The sequence below is a fragment of the Vanacampus margaritifer genome, chromosome 8, assembly GCF_051991255.1.
Source record: "Vanacampus margaritifer isolate UIUO_Vmar chromosome 8, RoL_Vmar_1.0, whole genome shotgun sequence".
NCBI classification, from domain to species: domain Eukaryota; kingdom Metazoa; phylum Chordata; class Actinopteri; order Syngnathiformes; family Syngnathidae; genus Vanacampus; species Vanacampus margaritifer.
The window spans coordinates 23623989-23644628 of record NC_135439.1 but is presented as its reverse complement, the minus strand read 5'-3'; the positions used below and the strand labels follow the sequence as shown (position 1 = coordinate 23644628).

Genomic DNA, 20640 nt, shown 5'->3' with positions numbered 1-20640 from the left:
CCCAGATAAGCGGTAGTAAATGGATGGATGGATGGATGGATAGTTAATCGCATGACTTCAATAACAAACTCATGATTAATCGCACTTATTCGCATAAGTGTACAATATTTTTTTCAAATTTTTCATACTCTTGTTCACATAAAAGAAATGTTACCCCAATAAAAATATGGTTAATTTTTTTTAATCATTGAATCAGTAATTTCATAATTCATAAAAAAAATATGAATTGTTATGAAATTACTGCATCATGTAATGCAAAAAACAAAGCTAAACAATGATGGACATGGTTTAATGGAGAATAAGCCCCACGTGCCAAGTGGAACCAAATTGATTAGCTTGCGTAAAAAGGAGTGCAGTGATTTCTATTCATAACATGCAGTCGAGCCCTGTGTGGCTTAGCATTACTAAAGCCATTAGTCACACACTTTACACACAGTAGAACACACGGACATGCACTGACGTCAATAACAGCTCAAGCACAACCACCTCTATACTGGAGAACAGTATGGCGGAGAAGTAACAATGGCGGAGTGACGGACCGGTAACCTTGCCAGCAAGCTGATGTGAGTTCACAAACTCCGGAGAATACATCTTTTACCGCTCCCTCTCATATGTTTACAACCGACCTTTTTGAGGTCGGACCAAACAGGCATTGTTTAGGGCGGGACGAATGGCGGTGGGGAATCAACAAACTAACATAGACGAATGGACGCTGCAATTAATTCAGTTCTCTCAGATTTACTCACCGTTTTCTTCTTGAATTTGAACAGTGAGAGGCGCTTCATGCATTTTTATCTGTTTTATTGTGAAAAGTCTGACTCCTCTCATTTCAGGTCACTTGCCCTTCCTTGTTTGGTGTCTTTGTCAACCCTGATCCCTGATTGTTTCCACCTGTGTCCCCATTACCCTCATGTGTCATCCAATCAGTGCCCTCAGCCAGGTGTGTCTTGTTATGTCATTAGTGCTGGTGTATTTAGTCAGGTGTCTCCCCCCCTGTCTGTGTCGGTTCATTGTTGCTGTTGTTGTTTGTCTTTTCCTCCACATCATGCTGCCCGGTTTTGCCTCTCGTCATTTACCTTGTCATGCTGTTAGTTTTTCCTAAGTTGTTTCGCCATGTTTTGCTTCATGTTTTGTTAGATCAGTTTTATTTTGTACTTTTGAAGATCCTTTTTGAATAGAAATTAAATCCTTCTTGTGGACTACACCTCTGCCTCCTCGCTCTGCCTTCCCGCATCTGGGTCCTAAAGCCCCCACCTTACTGACAGTACCTTCCCAGGGGCTATGACAAAGCCCAGGAAGGAGATGGTTTTGGCATGAAAAACACTTTTGTCTGCCTTGACATAAAGTTTGTTCTTAAGCAATCTTTGAAGAACCTTGGAAACGTGGATTTAATGTGTGGCTAGTTCTGACGAGTATACAAGTATGTCGTCTAAATAAACATACACAAACTGGTCCAGAAAGTCTCTCAAAACATTAATCATGGCCTGGAAAACAGCAGGAGCATTAGTGAGACTGAAGGGCATGACTAGGTACTCGTAATGGCCACTAGGTGTATTAAACCCTGTTTTCCATTCATCCCCCTCCCTGATCCTAATGAGATAGTATGCATTGCGTAGGTCCAATTTGGTAAAGATCTTAGCTTGTTGAAGATTTCCCAAACACGGACAACATGAGAGGGAGGGGGGTAACGGTTTTTGATTGTAAAGTAATTTAGGAGGCTATAGTCTATACAAGGCCATAAGGAACCATCCTTTTTCCCCACAAAAAAAGAAACCCACTCCTGCTGGTGATGACGAAGGACGAATCAGTCCAGCCTTCAGGGAAGTTTCGATTCATTCCTTGAGGGCCGCCTTCTCTGGTCCTGAAACAGAATATAGGCGGCCCTTGGGAATGGTGGAACCTGGAATCAGCTCTATGGCAGTCATAGGTACGATGCAGTGGGAGCGACATGGGTTTGGTCTTGTTGAATACCTCCTGGAGGTGATGATAGCAAGGAGGCACAATGCTCAGATCTGGGTATTCAGGGTATGTGCGGGAATTAACAGAAATATGATTAACAGTTGTCATGTCCGTTTCCTGAATTGGTGAATCAACCCCATGGCTCACACAATCTTTTCCCCATCCCAGAACTTCACCAGTCAACCAGTTCACATGGGGGTTGTGTTCACGCAACCATGGGTGTCCCAGGACCAGAGTCTGTGAGGAGACTGGAACACATGAAAAACTAGGTGCTCCTTATGTTTGCCAACTTGGAGCTCGATGGGTTCTTTGATGTGTGTAATGGTGAATAACTCACTACCATTTAGTGCCCTAGCCTTAATGGGCTTATTTAGTGGCTCAGCCTTGGCACTAAAAGGTCTCACAAGCCCCCATTCTATCAGGCTCTCATCTGCCCCAGAGGTCTGTGGTAGTCGTGCGGTGACTAATTTATACGTGTGAGTTCGTAGGGCCGACTCTGGAGTCGTAACTTGACTCACCGCTTTGGTCCTTTTGGCTGGGCAGGCGGCCACGAGGTGATCTTGGTTCCCACAGTAAAAGCACCGACCTTCCAGCTGACGGCACCGTCTCTCCTCCTGCGAGAGCCACGCTCTGTCTAGTTGCTTGGGCTCCTCCTCTAGTCCCAAGAGAATGTGTTCGCGCTGAACTGACGAGGAACAGAGAGGAGCTGACACACCTGATGCTTGGGAGAGCGGGAATCCCTCCGTCGTCCTTGCCCTGTGACCGCGGCTCTGCGTAACCTCCTGCAGCCGATGATCTGTCCGTATGGCAAGGGCGATGAGGGAGTCAAAGTCCGGAGGGAGATCAACTGGGACGAGCAGCTCTTGGATGGTCGTCGCCAGGCCCTTAAGGAAAACGTCATAGAGCGCTGTGGAGTTCCAGCCACTCTCTGCTGCAAGAGTGCAAAAGCGGATGGCGTAGTCACTCACAGAGTCTTTTCCCTGTTTCACGCTGCTTAGCTGCTGTGCCTTTTCCCGGTCTGAACAGGCTTGATCAAAGACCCTCTGAAGACCGGCTCGGAAGTCCGTGACGGAGCCGCAGAGTGGGGAATTACGTGCCCACTCTGCCGTGGCCCAGGCTCTGGCTCTCCCAGTCAGGTGGGAAATCATAAAGGCCACCCGGGATCGATCTGTGGGAAAAGCCTGGGGGGAGTGCTCAAAATGAATGTCACAGTCAGTCAGAAATGCCTTGCATTGTCCTGGCTTCCCAGAGAATCGCTCAGGGGAGGCTAGCTTGACCCGACCCGGCTTGACCGACTTGACCGACCCGGCATACGGCACGGGTGGAATCGGCGTGGCTGCTTGGGTCTCTGGCACGGAAGGAGGGCTAGTGGTGCGACGGAGGTGAACCAGAAGGTCCCGTACCTGTGCTGTGATCTGGCCCATTTGCGCTGCCATGGCTGTCTGAAATCCCTCTGGCTGGGAGAGACGGGCTTCCTGAGCTCACAGCGCTGTGGCCATTTGCTCCCTCTCTGCTGGGTCCATACTGGCCAAAGTGTACTGACAAGGCGTGGCAGATTTAGGACTCAGGCACAAAGATAGGAGTTTGCCGCCAAGGCAGATATTTATTAAACATAAAACTCTTCTTTTGAAGGGAAAAACAAAGGCTATAAAATGTTAAACTAAAGGCGCTCCAAAAGGGAGGATCTCTAATCTACAAACAAAACAAAATCACTCCTAAGATAAAACTATATTGTGGTTATACAAAGTTACAAACAAAAGTTCACACAGAAGACAGGACAACCAGACTGGGGACTACGGCTGTGACTGGCTAGAGTGACTCTGACGAAAACACTTTGGAACAAAACAGGGGAGACGCAGACCATTTAACACATGAGGGTAATGTGAAACAGGTGGACACAATCAGGAATCAGGGTTGACACTGACACCACATGAGGAAGGGCAAGTGACCTGAAACGAAAGGAGAGTCAGAATTTGCAAGATAAAACAGGAAATGACAAGACAGTAAAAGCTCAGACGAGACAACCTCACCGCAGTGTGACAATCACAATCACAAGTGATACTTGTAATGGCAACAAAGCATGATGGGAAAGCCTCTTCAGATTACTGTTACTACTGTATGTGGCGATCATAAATTATTGCCAGTTTGTAAAGTTGTCAGAACTACTGTAGTGTGAATAGGTTTCAAAATAAGAACACTGACAGGAAGTGTTTTTTTTATCTTTGGTGAGCGCCTATGGCGAGAAAAAGCCTTAACACTGTATAACTATGTGTGATTGTGGTAATTTAACCCAGAACTGTCACATCCGGTGGGGGATTGAGGACCCAACTGCAGGAAAGCAGAAAAGAAGTTTAATGACTGATGGATAAACCAGAACATGAAATGAAAAAAAAAAAAAACTGAGTCCAAAAAACAAAATAAAAGTCACAAACACATTGTCCTCCAAGTAATGGGGTGTGTTTGCGCTTGGATGACTAATGCGGTCACACAGCAATATTAATAACAGATCTCAAATTTAACTCATGTTTACATAACATTCACACTCTTTCTTTTGCATCCTTCTCTGTTTTCCAAAGATAAGATAAGCGAGTGTATTCGGTCTCTTAATGACAGAATATGTATTCATTTTTCCTAATTATTTGTGCCTTTATGCCTCTTTGCTTCATCTGACTTTTTTTAATCCATGCTTTTTTTCAAAGCATCTTCCAATTATCCTTAATTTTTTACATTTTCATTCAACTGTGTCATTTTCTCTGCCACCTCCTTCTAGTGTGCAGCAGTGCTCCTGTAAACATGAAGGTGCAACATGTGAATGTAAGCGCCCTGGTGGTTCGTTGGACACGTCCAGAGGTCATCTACCATCCACCGATCCTCCACTTTCTGGTATCCTACAGCTGGACAGCTCATGATGACAGCTATGAAGAGACACACCTCACTGATGCCAAACACAAACTGGTAAGACTGTGAATATGCAAGTATTATCTTTCATGTATTGGTAAACAAGTATTCCATTTGTTGTTAAAAATGTGGAGTCTGGAGGCCTTTGCTTAAAAACAAAATAAAAGCTATCTAATATTGCATTGCAGCAAATCCTTCAGACTCTACCTTTTTCAGTTTGTGAGAACGTGATATTTTCAGAAAAAAAGAGCAGAAAACATGTAAAAAATTTTGTCCAAAGTCAGGACTAAGCTCCAGCTTCCTGATATCCTAAACTGGGTAATCGGTATGGGTTTTTATCAAAAGTCAGGTAATAGTTACAGGTGTTGGGATGACATTTGAAAGATGATCTGATGGAAGTGAAAACAGACAATGGCTAAAAAAAAATCATCTTGTCTACAAATCTATATTGTCCTGTGGTTTTTCACTTAAAAAAAGGTTGTGCTTTACCTTGACTAGTTACGGCGACTGCCGCCTTCCTCAGAAGCTGTCAGCTTTTTTCTTTCTGAGAGCTCTGTATTGTTCATCGGGTAATTTTCGGATTTTTATCGACATGCCAACATCATTGCTCTCTCTCTTTTTTTATTTTGTATGTGCATGAGTGTGTGTGTGTGTGTGTGTGCGTGTGTGTGAGTGTGTACTCATTAATTCACCTAAAACCAATCAAATCAAAAATCCCATACCGTTCACCTAAAGCGAACAGTTCAGAATCCAGCTCGAGTCGTGAGGTTGTCAGGAGACACGAGGAAGGATCAAAGAAAAATAAGGAAAGTGAAATCCAGCACCGACCAGACATCACCTACTACCCACCGGGTTACCAACCAGAGTCTTTCACCAACCCCAGAAACATCTAAATTCCAACAAATTAGGGAGACCTCAAGAGACCCAAGGAGAGACTGAGGAAAGGAAGGAAGGAAGGATAGATGAAGCAGAGTGAGGTCCACAGACATCAACCTCCACCGATTCAACGACCAGAGGAAGAAGCAGATTGTGTTTGAATTTCGATAGATGCTGGTGTGGTGGATCTGGCATGCATGAAAACCTCCACCAAAGAGGGGAGCCGTCGACCCCGGCCAGGACAGAGCAAGCACAACCTCCCAGGGCCCCCCAGGCCACGGCAGCGCCAAGGCACAACCCCCGGGCCCCGCACGGAGAGCAAACCCAGGAGCCAGGAGCCCCGCACGGAGAGCAAACCCAGGAGCCAGGAGTTCCCCCCCCCACCCCAACACGGCCCGCGCCCCCCAGCCCAACACAGCAGAACAGGGCCCGGCACCCCACCAGCCCACAGTCCCTGCTCCCCCCACGATCCCGGTCCACACCCGCCACCCACCCCCAATGATGCTTGCTTTGTTCCAGTCCATAATTTGGTTTTATCGTTTGCAGTGAGCTGATATTGTGGATTTTAGGTTTTCTTGTGTGGCCCTTTCCTTTTCTGCTCTGGTGTAATGTGTTGCTGTATGGGATTCTTTTTTTCTTATGTTGAAAGATGTTTCCCCAACATAGGTTTTATTGCAAGTTTGGGGGGTATTTCGTATATTACATTGCATTTATTGTCTGGATGTATACTGTCCTTTGGATGCACTAAAAAAAACAAAGGCAAGAATTTGCACTTGGACAGAAATGTAAGGTTGTTGAAGAAAAGATGTGATAGAAAGAGAATTAAAGACAGAACAAGGAGAGGACACTGGAGGTGAAGAGGGAAGTGGAAAAGTCCAAACAGGAGGTTTATGAGTTGGGCACAAAGTAAGGACAGATTTGATAGGGTGATGAAAGACAGGGTTGGAACTTGGAAATGTATTGGTGAATGAGTAAAGGTTGCTGAGTAGATGGGAGTAGTACTTTGAGTTGACGAATGAGGAAAATGAAATAAAAAGGAGAACAGAGGAGGTGGATACTGTGAAACAGGAGGTAGGCCACATTAGAAAAGATGAATTTAGAAAAGCTCTGATGAGGATGAAGACTAGAGAGTCAGTTGGACTCATATTTACAGGGTTCCCGCGGGGTCTAAAAAAGTAAAAAAAAACATTAAAAAAAAGAAACGTAAATTTTAGGCCTCGACTCTTTGACTGCCAAAAACGTTTAATAACGTTTAGTAAAATCCAAATGAGGGCTGCCAAAGACGTTAAAAGATGTTAACTGTGTTTTTTTTGGGGGGGGAAACGGGTGGAGGAAAGCCTTGGCCAGCTGTGCTGAAAGTATCAAGCAGATCGAGTTAGTATAATAACTATTTTTGGGCACTAGATGGCAGCGATGACTCTCTTTGGACAAGATCGGGTAGGCGTCAGTAGAAGACGTGAGGCGAAGCTAGAGTGTTGAGGGGAGAATGGCTGAGGAAGCGAAAATGTGACCGGTTGCAAGCAGCTCACGCTTGAGCATTTTTTTCAAAGACGAAAAGCATCGACCAATGCTAAAGAGCACATTGATGATGATGGTGACTCCGAGGTTGACGCCGAAGTTGGAAGCGTTGACGCGGCGGCTATGATCACGTCGTAAAGCCTCACCGGCTAGCGATGCTAACGCCAGAAAACGCGGTGCACAACCGAGCACTTCTGCTCAGGCGGACGTTCAATCGGACGATGAAGAGTACCCCGAGTCCAATGCATATTCATCGGAGGAGTGGGTACAGTCTGATCACGGAAAAGACACTGGTTCTGGACTACGATGCCACCATGAATGGAGTGGATAGAATGGATCAGAACATCTCTTACCACCCGGTATAGGAACTGAAGGACATGAGGAAGCCAGACGTAACACCAGGTCACCGTATCATGATCCTGAGAGTAGACTTAATGGCAACATGGCCAAACACACACTGCAGTATATACCTGCTACTCCCCGGAAAAAAAGGCCGGCAAGAAAGTGTAGGGTCTGCACGCGAAGGGGCAATCGCAGTGAATTTAATCTGTTGTGCAAATCCTGCTGTGTCCCCTTGCACGCAGGGGAGTGTTACACAAAAAGAAAAACTGTAGTTGAAACATCCACACAATTGTAAATAGTACCACAGTTGCACACATTAGTACATAGTTTGCCAAATTGTTTTGTCAAATTGTTAAACTGTTGAATATAAATAAATGTATTTTGCTATCAAAAAACACTTTTTCTTTGTTGGTGGTAGTGTTTTACAGAAGTAAAGGACTGTTTAGGTGTTTGTGGCATCATTCATGGAAAAAAAAGGTGTCAAATTCACTAGAGTGCATGAAATAATATCGTTTCACAAAAAGCTTGATTTCTCCGTATTTTGGTCCAAAACTGAGTATTTGGGTGAAACTAACCATTTTCTATTGTTGATTACTGAAAAACGGAATAAGGTAGTGTTTTGTGGAAAACACTACTTCACCTTTATATTTTTATGCAGGATCGTGAGTGGTCGGCGGCAACAATGAATACACAGAGACTTGATATGCTTTGCTAGAATAACCGTGTCTTTTATTCCCCGCAAACAGCAATCAACATTTATACTGTGCTCGGATAATCGTACGTTTTATCCCCCGCAAACAGTAATCAACACCTGCGCTATGCTAGAATGATTATCCCTTTCATTCCCCGCAAACAGCAACAGTCACAACTCGATTTGCTAGAATTTACCTTTTATTCCCCGCAAACAGAAATACTCACAACTCGATTTGCTAGAATTTACCTTTTATTCCCCGCAAACAGAAATACTCACAACTTGCTTTGCTAGAATGATTGTACCTTTTATTCCCCGCAAACAGCAATAATCACAACTTGCTTTGCTAGAATTATTGTACATTTTATTCCCCGCAAACAGCAATCAATACACTACAACGTTAAGCAGCATAATATGATGATCATCAGCGCTTACCTTGATACTAAACCGGAGAGCCTACGGTCCGGGTAGAACGAGCTGCAAAACGGCTGGGCAATCGTACGTGTTCCGCAGCTGACTCTGTCGGGACCGCGTGCCGCTCCGTCTTTTATTCATTAGCGTGGGAAACCGGGCTAGCAAAGCCCTTTCTCAGACACTTTCGAAAACATGTTTTGCAAAGCAGGGAAGGCTGTAGTATAAACAAGGAAGAGTTCACAGGCTGATCCCGCCCTTTATTTATAAATTGTTGGGCACCTGGATTTGTACAACAGTTCAGGACAACAACATATCCTTATATAAGAGGTTTCATGAGGACATATCAAACCATGGTTTTTTTCCCTTCAGGTAGAAACAAACTTTTTTTTTCTGATGAAAGATGATAGTTCAATCTTTCATTTGGTAGTATGTGTGTTTCCATAGTCCAAACACAAAATTTTCTGTGGACCTTGAAAGATCAGTCAAAATGCTTAAATCAGCTGGCACCCACAGCATCCCTTTTCTGAAAACGGCTGGCAGTCAAAGAGTTAAATACCTTTAAAAAAAAAAAAAACACCCAAATTTTCATTCCAGGACTAAAATTTATTTTACCCAAATCTTAAATTCTTATATCATCTCCGTCCATTCCGAGAACTGTCTGTAGAAAAATGAATAGTGTCGTTTCTCCTGTCTGCTTGCGGGAAACGTCCACACTAAAAGCAAAGGGGTGGTTTTGAGGGGGTGCGTTTGTATTGTAGTCAATGTAGTTCGGGTGGGTGGGTAGTACGTTGCGGTTAGCATAGCATCTAGCTTGTTGCATTCGTATCATGGCAGATAAAACCCTTTGATCGCCGCAAATAGTTTTAAATCGGGTGGGGGTTGCTGTCTGTGCCTGTTGCGAACATTGAGTTTGATGATCTTGCAGCATTCTCAGCAATTAGTCTTGTATTTTTCTTTATTCATTTTATTTAAGGTGGATTCCAGGTTCTTCACAAAAAGTAGAAGCCAAATGTCCGTTAATGTCCTAAAAACTGTGCATGCGAAAGACCATCTTACCAGCTCTCCTGCTCGTCCGGGAGAAACACCTATCAAACGCCGGGAACGTGCGGGCTCATCGTCATCTTCATAAGTCGCTGCAGCCGGCCTCACTTCATAGACGGATGTCCTCTTGTGGCTCTCAGCCATTTTCAAAAAGATAAGGTACGATCGGTGGAGCTACAACAATGAATGTCTGGGTCCGAAGCTCAGCGGTTACATGCTACAAACATTCGAAGTGCGCATGCACAGCTATTAATGAGCATGCATGACATTGTTACAATAGATTGATTGAGGGGATCGAGAAACAATTGTTAAAATGATCCACCCGGAAGACGCAGCGACAAAAGATCCTGGAATCCACCTTTAACAACTTTGATTCGAAGTTAGCACATGACGCTATCCCGTTGCAGCGCTCTTCTTCAGCAGTCTATGAAGTACGTCATTTTGTGGGTGCGACCCTTTGTGGCACCAAGTCTTCAGACGGAGACACTGCAGTTTGTGTGGAAACCAGTTAAATGGGAGCTACCTAAGCCACTTTGTATATTAAATTTTAATTATTTGCACTTGCTTTAAAAAAAAAAACTTGTACACCCACATATTTTGAATGTGACTTTTATGGCCACTAGATATTTTACTTTTATTTTATTTATGTATTTATGTTTAAAAATTAATTTTATTGTGTATTGTACATAGTGTCTGGACACCGGTAAAAATATAAATGGCCCTAGAAATAAATGTGATTAAATCAACAATTTAATTTATAATATACAATATTTTAGAGTTATGTATTACTACTTGTGAATTACTTTATCTCCTATTAGGAATCATGCATTATTTATTCTCATGCATTATCATGCATTATCGTTTCTCTTATTCTTACAGCTATCTTTTTTTGTTTTGTTTTTTGTTTTGCCAAGTTGGTGTCGGGCTTGCGATGATGAAGTGACGAGTTTTGGTGATGTGCTGTGTTGACGTCATCCAAAAAACGGAATGTTTGTTCAATCATTGACATTGCATCATCAAAGAAAGAAAGCGATTTTCTACACTTCAGATTGGTGAATCATTTGTAAAATAAATATAAAAAATAACTAAAAAATACACACGTGGGGACGATGAATAGTATTGATTTGAAAAATTTTAAATTGACCAAATTCTGATGTGAGTTATTGGCCCAAGGCTAGCGATATACAGGGCCAGTGCTGGTTCTGGTAGGGCCCCCACCTGAAAAGGCTTAACATAGAACCGTGGATTAGCTACAACATTATAGCACAGTGTCGGCCACTTGAATGCAATGTTGAAATTTTTTTTTTTTCTGTGAGGAGTTTTGCAGTAGTGGAAGTGGCTGTGAAAAGTGAAGCAAAGTAAAGCGCCTCTCTCCGTTGTGCGCAAATGAAGTGCCCGTGTACACTCCGGCAATAAAACGCTAGTGAGTAAAGCGAGGCCAAACGCTCCCTTCACTTTTGGTGTGAATGTAGCATTATAATTAGGTGGCTCAGTGTGTCCACTACCGCGTACCATACCTTTCAAGTTTTCGTTTCCACTGAGTTTAAGCAGTTAATGAGAATATTGTGGACGTGTTTCTCTAAAATGGGTAAATTTCAGTTTAACAAGAATTGCCTTGAAAGTACCAAGTTTTCCAGCTGGTTGGAAAAGGTAGTAGGCGATAAGCACTCGGCTCGTTGCAAAGTACGCAAAAAAAAAAACAATAAAAGTTGGGGACTTTGGGTGTGAAGGCCCACGTGTCACACGCAAAACCCAGAAAGCACCAGCTTGCTATGACTTGAAGTTGGTCTAAAAATGTTCTCCTAATGGTCTAAAAAAGTCTAAAAATAAAAATAAATTTAAAAAAGTCAAAAATTGTACTTGGTGATTTCTGTAAGAACCCTGTATTTAAAAGTATGGAAGTACCTATGGTTGATGTTGTTTTTTTTTTTTTTTTTTTTTTTTTTTTTACAAGATTAGTCAGCAAGATCATAGAGAATTTGAATGTGTAGAGTGAAGAAATTGTGTTCTTGTGACATTTCTTTTTTATTTATTTCTACAGGAAACGGTAGCAAAGTGCCAAATTGTAGCAACAAAAGTGGAATTACTGTAAATTGATGAGACATGCAATGAACACTTGGGAAAGAGTAGGCCAGGTTGTGACAAGAAGTGGAGATTTGTGAATAGTTTGATTTCATGCTCATAAAAGAGCACCAAAGATGCCATATTTACCTTGAGAATTATGATGAATAAGTACAGGGGAGGTCAGAACGCGCTGCATCTGGTCTTTGCGGATTTCGAAATAGCACATAGATAGTAGGGATGTAACGATAACGGCAATATTGTGATATTGCGATCTTAAAACTGCCATTATATTGTCGTTGTCGTCAGGTCACGATATTAAAAGCAGCACGTCTGTTAAAAAGTCAGGTTGATTTCCATTTGTATACTTCTAGCACCCTCTGGTGGCTAGTTTTTTGGTGCAGTTTTTTTTTTTTTCCCAAGGCAGAAAAACATGAACTGGTGCAAGCCATGTATGGGAAAGGTTAAGACGATGGTGAGGACAGAAGACTTGATGGTGTAGGACAGGTTGAATTGCATCAAGGATCAGCTCTGAATGTTTCCTTGTTTGCTCCGCTGATGGACAGGTTGACAGATTATGTTTGCAAATGACATTGTAATCTGTGGAGAAAATAGGGAGCAATTGGAAGAGAACCTCGAGACGTGGAAGTAAGCATTGGACAAACAACTCGAGACAGAGTTAGAGGGGGTAGAATTCAAGATGCCTAGATTCTCATTTGAGATTGACAAAAATAGCCAGGATCAGGAATTAGCTCATTTAAGGCACAACACAGACTGGAAGGTTTGTAAACAAAGGTAGAGAGGCCAGATTGAGATGTTTTGCTCATGTGCATTAGAGGGACAGTGGCTAAATCAGTAAAAGGATGCTGGGAATCGAGCCACCCAGTAGGAGGCAAAGAGGAAGACAAAGAGGAGATTCATGGATGTGGTTAGCAAACACAGATAGCAGGAGTTAGAGGATGCAAGAGGATGATTCTCCTGTATAGGGTTAAACTCAAATGAAGAGATTCTGCTTTATTTATTTTTCAATCAATGTATTTATTTATTTCATTTTTTAAGAAAAGATACAATATAAAGCACTATTCAAATTCAAAGTAAATTAAAAGAAATGAAGGGGGACAGAAAGAAGTAAAACTTTTTTCGTCTGCCCCTGATCAACTAAAAAAAACACACAAAAAACAACACAAATTTAATGACGAGTGGTCAAGACGCTTTCAGTGTTACAACAAAATAATTCATAATAATTAAACTGTGTGTCCTTGTGCTGTATATATTTTTGCAGTAATAGTGCTTTTTTATGCTTTTTTTTAAATACAAAGAGACTGAGAATATTTAGTTTTACAATTCAGATTGTTCCAAAGACTGACTCCTGAGTGACTTCTATTTCTATGCCTTGAACAGTCAGTGTTGCTTCGACATCCATATTTCTACAACTGAAAATCATAAATCTGGTTTTACTAATATTTATATTTATATATTTATATTTACAGTCTGTTACCATTGAACCACTTCATAATATTCTTGAACTGATTCTCTATTACTTGTAATACATTATATATATATATATATATATATATATTCCCGGCATAAAACAAAGTGGTGTCATCTGCAAACAAAATACATTTTAACAATGGTTGTAATATCATTCACATAAAGAAGAAAAAGTACTGGCGCCAGAATTGATCTCTGGGGAACCACACCATTTACATAATAATTGTGTTTTGATTGCCTACTATTGAATTCAACATATTGTTTTCTATTTTTTTAAGTAACTGGCAACCCATTGATGTGCAACACCTTGTAAACCATATTTAAAAAATGTATGCAATAATATTTCATGATATAAGGTGCCAAATTCAAAAACACTTACTAAGACATGTTTTTTACCCATGGCTGTGCAAATTTCTTCGGTTAACTTTCTCCGGTTTGTCTATTTGCGTGGCAACGTCACTCTTCAGTCATTACGTTTTTCCCGCCACAACGACGTCATTCACAACTGTCTCTCTTCGGCTAGTAACCATGTTGGATGTTTACTCTCCGCAAAATAAATAAATAAAGACTTCAACGAGTCGCTTTTCTGACATCACGTCCGCTCTTCGCTCAGTTTTGTCCACTGTCTGTTAGCTCAGGTTTGCCCCGCCTCAGAAATGCAACTGATAGGGCAGTTGACCAGACTTCCAGGCTATATTCCTGTTGTGTTGTGTCATTGCCAATTACTGTTCTGATAGTGTCAACTTATGTGTTTTCCTTGACCACAACTCTGCCCAAACTTCAAAAACTGATGAATCGTTGAACACAAAGGACAACTCAATTCTTCTTGTTCTCTGGTTATTTATTTTCTTGAAGATGGAATAGTGGAACAGTTGAATAGGACAAGTTGGAACAGGTTGAAACAAGTCAGAAAAGGTTGATAACCGCTGAAGTAAACAGTAAAGGTATATGAAAATAAAGTATAAAGTATATTTTGTCAAAGAGCTAATAAAGAACAAACATTACTACACAATGTATTTGATTTACAAGTTGTAAAGGATAAATGACAACACAAATGTTTACTAATACAAAACGATCGTTCAGCATAAATTAGCATCTTGAACAATAGAATAATTTGACTACTTAGAATTTACTTCAGTATCGAGTTTAGTTCAAACAAATCAATTACATCAATTTAAACCAGCAAACTCAAAATGATTATTATTGCATTTTGAAATCAAAGTCAACAGGATCACATCATTAGTCAGGTTTTCATCCAATTGTTTCGAATTTTTAGGCGAATATTCTGAAAATGCGCAAAATGGACATGCGACTTATGCCCATTTCCATCCGTTCTTCTTTTGCGAATATTGAGAGGGGACTCGCCGCTGTAGGTGGCGATATAAACCATAGAAATGTGATCCACCAATAATTTAAAAGAAGAAGAAGACTAGGAAGCGACTGCACCGTGCGATGTCGTATGAGTTTTCTTTTGTAATTCTTGATCAACCGTAGCGTTTCTTTGCCATTTTCCATCTAAAAAAACATTAATATTCACTTCTGTAATTAATTCCCAAAAGATTTCTGTGACGTAATATCCGGTCAAAACGTGCGACGTGTATCCGGTCTTGCCAGCGGTTATTTGCAAAACCTGTTTCCATAGCCACAATTCACATTTTCCTTTTTTCGATACGATTCAAAATCCATCCCCTGTAAGCGTAAAAACGTTTTTTTGCAAATTTGGGGCTCTTTTGTGAATTTTTGGTGTTTCCAGTCAGTTTTATCTTTGCATTTCTTGAAAATTCTAATGAAAATGGGTGGATGGAAACCCAACTATTCAAACTCAAAGCCCTTTCCTCATGATGTTACGCTCGAAGCAGACGCACAAGCATTTCACTTTTTCATTTAAAACTGACACAAGAGTGTCTTATTTCTTAATGATATTTTGCCCTTTTGCTGAATGTAAAGGAAATATATTTGTGTCCAGCACATGTCACCACATTGAATTGTGTCAAATGCCTCGAAGCACTGAACCATTTCAACACAATTGCGTCAGCGGTACAGAAAGCAGTGGTGAAGCAGTGTCATGACTCACCACACTGATTGTGGCAAATGCTTCATAACACTGAACCATTTAGACACATCGCTTCATATTGATTCACTGCTTCAGAAAGCTTCGGTTTCTCCATCACTACCTTTTTCTACCAGTTGCATCTTGCAATTCATCAAGAGTTGTGGTTGATAATGCCTTGATTGCAGGAGCAGGTGATAGGGCTAGCTGAGCTACTTGCAAACATTTCAATGCCATGTGCTTTCCGGAGGGTGACCAGGTGAATGTGGTCCTTCTTATTGCACTTTCTGAGTTTCCAAGTTCCAGCATCTGTGTATATGTGTGCTCGCCCTCTGCAGGCTGCACGGGCATCCTGAATGAGCTCAATGGAATGTGTTTTGGTATGTGGTTGCCTTCTTCAGGTCAGGAGAGCAAAGGGTTGCAACTTTGGATGTTGTCCTGTGGCATCCAATGGTATTTAACCCAACAGACAGGCATCCATCCATCCATTTATACCACACAACTGATCGCCAATCAATCTCATGGTACATAAGGATAACCAACCATTCACATTCATGTTTAGATCCATGAGCAGTTAAGAGTTCCCTTATTAACCTAGCATGTTTTTGAAAATGTGAGCAGAGTCTGGAGTACCCAAAGATAATCTTCTGATGAGCAAATTCTGCAAGGTCAATGTTAAGTTGTCACAATGACGCTACTTTATTATATTATTACTTTATTATACAATTTATTAAAAAAAAAATATATATATATATATATATATTATTGTATCCTGTCTGATGTGGTGCAGTTAGAACTCATACAGAAGACTAAATAATCTGTGATGCATTAAACAAATGATCCAGGATATTAACTATTGTATATATTATATAACACGCACACAACCATTTAGATCCAAATCTTCATGAGGCTACATGAGTTCCGTGACAATTTTTTTCATCAGGAGACAAAAATAGCTTTAAGAGAAGGTGGCAGAGTAGACGGGTTGCTTCATTCTCTAAATAGACAAAAACATTTGTACATGTTTAAGTGTTGTTGATCACTATTCCACACCGCTGGTCACGTACGTAAAGTGCCCAGGGACTCATTTCATCATGTGTATTTTCATCATCGTTGTTGGATCATAATTACTGCACTACTTTTCATTTTAAATTGTGTGACGATTCTGTGCATCATCTAAACAACTATCATAATTATTGCACTACTGGTCAGTGGTCACTTTATTTTGCTTGATGACTATCCGCATTTGTGCAGCTGTTATTGTTCTGTACTGCTTCTACCCTTACCCTTATATTACATAAAGACTCTGTCCTTGTGTGTTACGTCATAAATATTATTTTTGTTATAGTTGCTGGTTACTGTACAGTACACTGGTAGTGTGGCTCAAACTCACAGAGACACATCTCTCCTATACTTGAGAATAGGCGGAGTTAATAAACCTCAGTCAACATTCTCCTACTTGTGTTAGAAATTACAATTTACCTTTTTGTTGTTACTGAATTAATTCTATTGTCAATCTAAGCATTACACAAGTTTAAAAGGAACCCCGACTGTCATGACAAGTTTTCTCTATGTTATTTATTTGGTTGTTACTAACATAACTATGAGATTCATTTTTCAAAAATCATTTCCTGTTTAATACATTTTGTCGAAACTTTATTTGAACGTACGCCGCCATTGTTATTAATGTCTCAACACATTCATTGCGTAGTCTCTTAGAATGGTGGCTGGCTCTCTGCCGAGCAATGTGAAACGCCTATAAAAAAAGCAAGGTAAGCCTCCGTAGCGTTCCTAAAGGGACGATCAAAACTCTTGAATGTGTCTGGTGAATGACGAGAGCACGGGGTGGGGGAGTGTGACTCTCCCGATTGCATGTTGTTTCTTTGGGAACGCTACAAAATGTATTGAACTGGAAAGGATTTTTGAAAAATGAATCTCATAGTTATGTTAGTAACAACCAAATAAATAATTTAGAGCAAACTTGCCATGACAATCGGGGTTACAAATAATAATACTAATAATAATGATAATGGAATTAAGAGGGAAAACATTACAATTAAATAGCTGAGAAGCTTCATTCATTATTTGAATTACACTTACACTAAAAAGGATGCTCCATTATTACATGAAAAATGTTATCAAGAGACAAAAAAAGCTATAAGAGAAGGTGGTGGAGGAGACTGGGTGCTTCATTCCTGAACATTGTAGTCTGCTGGTCAACTTACAGAATACTAATGGTAAGCTGGAGGCGATACAACACTGCCAGTCTGTGCAAAAAGCATGACCTTGGGCCAATGGCTTTATGGGAAAACTGTGCGAAGGATGCGAAAAAAGAGATCAGAGTGCCCCCTAGCTTTTCAGAAAGAAACTGTGATGAAGGATTGGCAAATGTGGTGTTTCACCCTCGCATCATTACCTCAAGAGACTATATTCTTTTTTTTTTTTTGGGGCGGGGGGGCATATCAGGGACTTGCTTGACTTGTAAATGCTCTCCCCAAAGCCCCCCCCTTTCTCCCTCCAACACCCACCACACAGCTCTCTTGATAGTAAAGGAAAAAGGCAAAGTAGATTCTATAGTGATGGGAGAGCTGAGTGAGGGTGGAGAACAAAGACAGGAGGAGCATACAAATGGGGCCTGCTGACATTGCTGTAATAGGAGAAAAGCTTACTATAATTATTTTATTGCATAGTGGCCATCTGGTCGTCAGAATTGCACATATATGTAAACTGTGATTTTAGAAAAACATCATGGACTTCTTAAGTGAATGTTAGTTCAAAAAGACTTGGAAACGAGGAGTAAGGTCATCCCTATATCCTTTGACAGATGAGTGCAACACATGTATACATGAAATGAAAAGTCATAAATCCACTTAAGCATGTCATCCTTAAAGTCCTGTCTTTTGAAGATGAAATCCACATCTCAAAGAAATTAGGATTGCCTGGTCATTTTTATCCAAGCCAACCATAACATAATGAAATCAGCCATCTGTATAAGTTCTATTTTGTTTTATTCATTTTTTTCTTAGTTTTCAAAGTTTGTTAATATTGACGTACATACACCTTTTTTTTTAAGGAAACAAGGACCCCATAGCTCAAAAATTTGACGTGACTGAGATCAATTTTGGATTCTGCACCCACAAATTTGTTAAAAACAGCTGTCAGATCTAAGCCAACAAAAAAATGTGTTCGACTGAGTAATCACTGGCTATTAGCATGGGTGGCTTGCAGGTAGTGTAGAAATAAGGGTTCCAGACTACCCGTCCATCAACAATTGGTATATGTTTATATCTTATAGGAGGCTGTCATCTCCCACGTCTCGCCGGATGTGCTGTACCTGTTTCGGGTTCAGGCTGTCTGCACCAATGACATGCGCAGTGATTTCAGTCAGAGCATGCTCTTCAGAGGTAACACGCACACGCACGACTGCCAGCTTTGTGAAAATTATCTTAAAAAGAGAATTATTACTGATTACATAGCATCACTGGATACTTTTAAAATTACTTAAATGGCTAAATTCAAATACACCAAACTCACAAAATTATTCATACTAAACTTTGTTGAATATTGCAAACAGTATAAAAGGAAAAATAAAAATAGTGGGAAGGTAATTTTCTGACTTGTGTATACAATCCAAACTGATGTCTTACAGCACTTTAGATTTTGAATGAAATGATATTGTAAAATAACATCTAGTTGTTGTACTTTTGTTTAACAATGGCTCATTCCTTTTGATTTTAGCAAACACCACTAGGATCTTTGAGGGGACACGGATCGTGAAAACCGGAATGGTAAGGAATGCAGGGGTGAAGGATGGTGTGTCTGTTTGGATCATCAGAACAAAAACAGATTCCATGATTATGTAGATAATAATGAATCCTCAAGCACATTCTTCGGTTCTCTTATGTTTCTCAGCCAACTGTTTCACCAGCCTCTTCAGCTGACATGGCCCCGATCTCCTCCGGTTCATCGACATGGACCTCCTCAGGCATTCCCTTCTCCTTTGTCTCCATGGCGACAGGCATTGGTCCTTCCTCCAGTGCTAGTCAGGCAACCGTGGCATCTGTGGTGACCAGCACTTTACTAGCCGGACTTGGCTTCAGTGGAGGAGTTATTTCCTCTCTTTCTAGCTCAGTTTGGCCGAGCAGAGCACAAACACGCAATCTCACACCGCATCCCAATCAACAAACCAAGGCCAGCAATGATGTCAGCACTTCTGTTATCACAAAATCCTCAGAGAAAGAGAACAGCGAGGCAGGGAGTGAAGGCGGTGACAATGATAAAGTTCAAGAAGAGGAAAGAGAAACGGAAGACGAGGATGAGGAGGAAGAAGACAAAGATGAGAAGACACACAAGAAGCGCTCGTTAGAGGTGGTCGAGGAAGAGAGAATGTACGACAGTGTGGCTGAGAATGATCCAGCCTGTCAAATCAATATGAAACCCGCCGCTACTGCAAAAGAGAAAGAAGAGCTGGCAACAGATCCAACTTATTGGCCACTTGCTGTAGACGACCTGCGGGTGGTCTGCAACCTTGGTCTGTTTGTCCATAACCATACCACTATAACCACATTCCTGGTTCCTGAGGGGTATCGTTTAATGCTTAGCCTGCAACCAGTGGAGGCCTGGGAACATCGCCCTGTCTCCATCCATACTGGTGAGTGATGATGTTTCACTACCCCACAATAACAAGAAAAAAGTGCAATTGCTATGGAATCTACACAATCTACCAATTTTAGTTGGTTCATCCAACATGATTCCATTCAAAACAACAACTGCAGCTTTCTGTAGTACTGTGCAACGCATGGGTGGGAGATAAGAGTCTCAAGGGCGCCATGTGAGAAAATGAAATGGTTGTAGTTAGCCACACCAACATGTAATAAGCTGCTACCAGTGACGGTCCTTGAATAACAACAACATTTCCCCCTTTGATGCCCCCACCATATTATAATAATAACATAATAATACACTTTATTTGTAGGGTTGGGTTTAGAAAATCGAATAATTGATATTGAATCAAGTTTCCTTTTTCGAGCCTATCGATTTGTAAAACCATAAATCGTTATTTTTTAATATATCTTTTCCCCATAAATCATAAGAAAATTGACATTTATGAAATACCTGATTATTGCAATTTAAGACAATTCAAAATATTTAAAATTTATATTAATTTATTTTTTACATTTAAAATTATTAAATTTAATTGAAAATATTTTCAACTTATTCTTACTGATGTGTTTGTGTGATTTTATCACTTGTTACTTTCATTAATACACTAAATAATTTCACCAGTTATGGCCTTCGC

The 20640-nt window shown here is 40.8% G+C and overlaps 1 protein-coding gene across 3 annotated transcripts in view; it reads left to right on the top strand.

The window, feature by feature from the left end:
* LOC144056163 (receptor-type tyrosine-protein phosphatase gamma-like) overlaps positions 1–20640 on the top strand; it is a 426470-nt gene that overhangs the window by 342002 nt on the left and 63828 nt on the right. For all 3 annotated transcript variants that reach the window (XM_077572672.1, XM_077572671.1, XM_077572673.1), the window contains exons 9-12: positions 4730–4914; positions 18637–18745; positions 19080–19129; positions 19254–19992. In XM_077572672.1, coding sequence (XP_077428798.1) covers positions 4730–4914; positions 18637–18745; positions 19080–19129; positions 19254–19992 — 1083 coding nt within the window. The remainder of the gene's footprint in view (positions 1–4729; positions 4915–18636; positions 18746–19079; positions 19130–19253; positions 19993–20640) is intronic.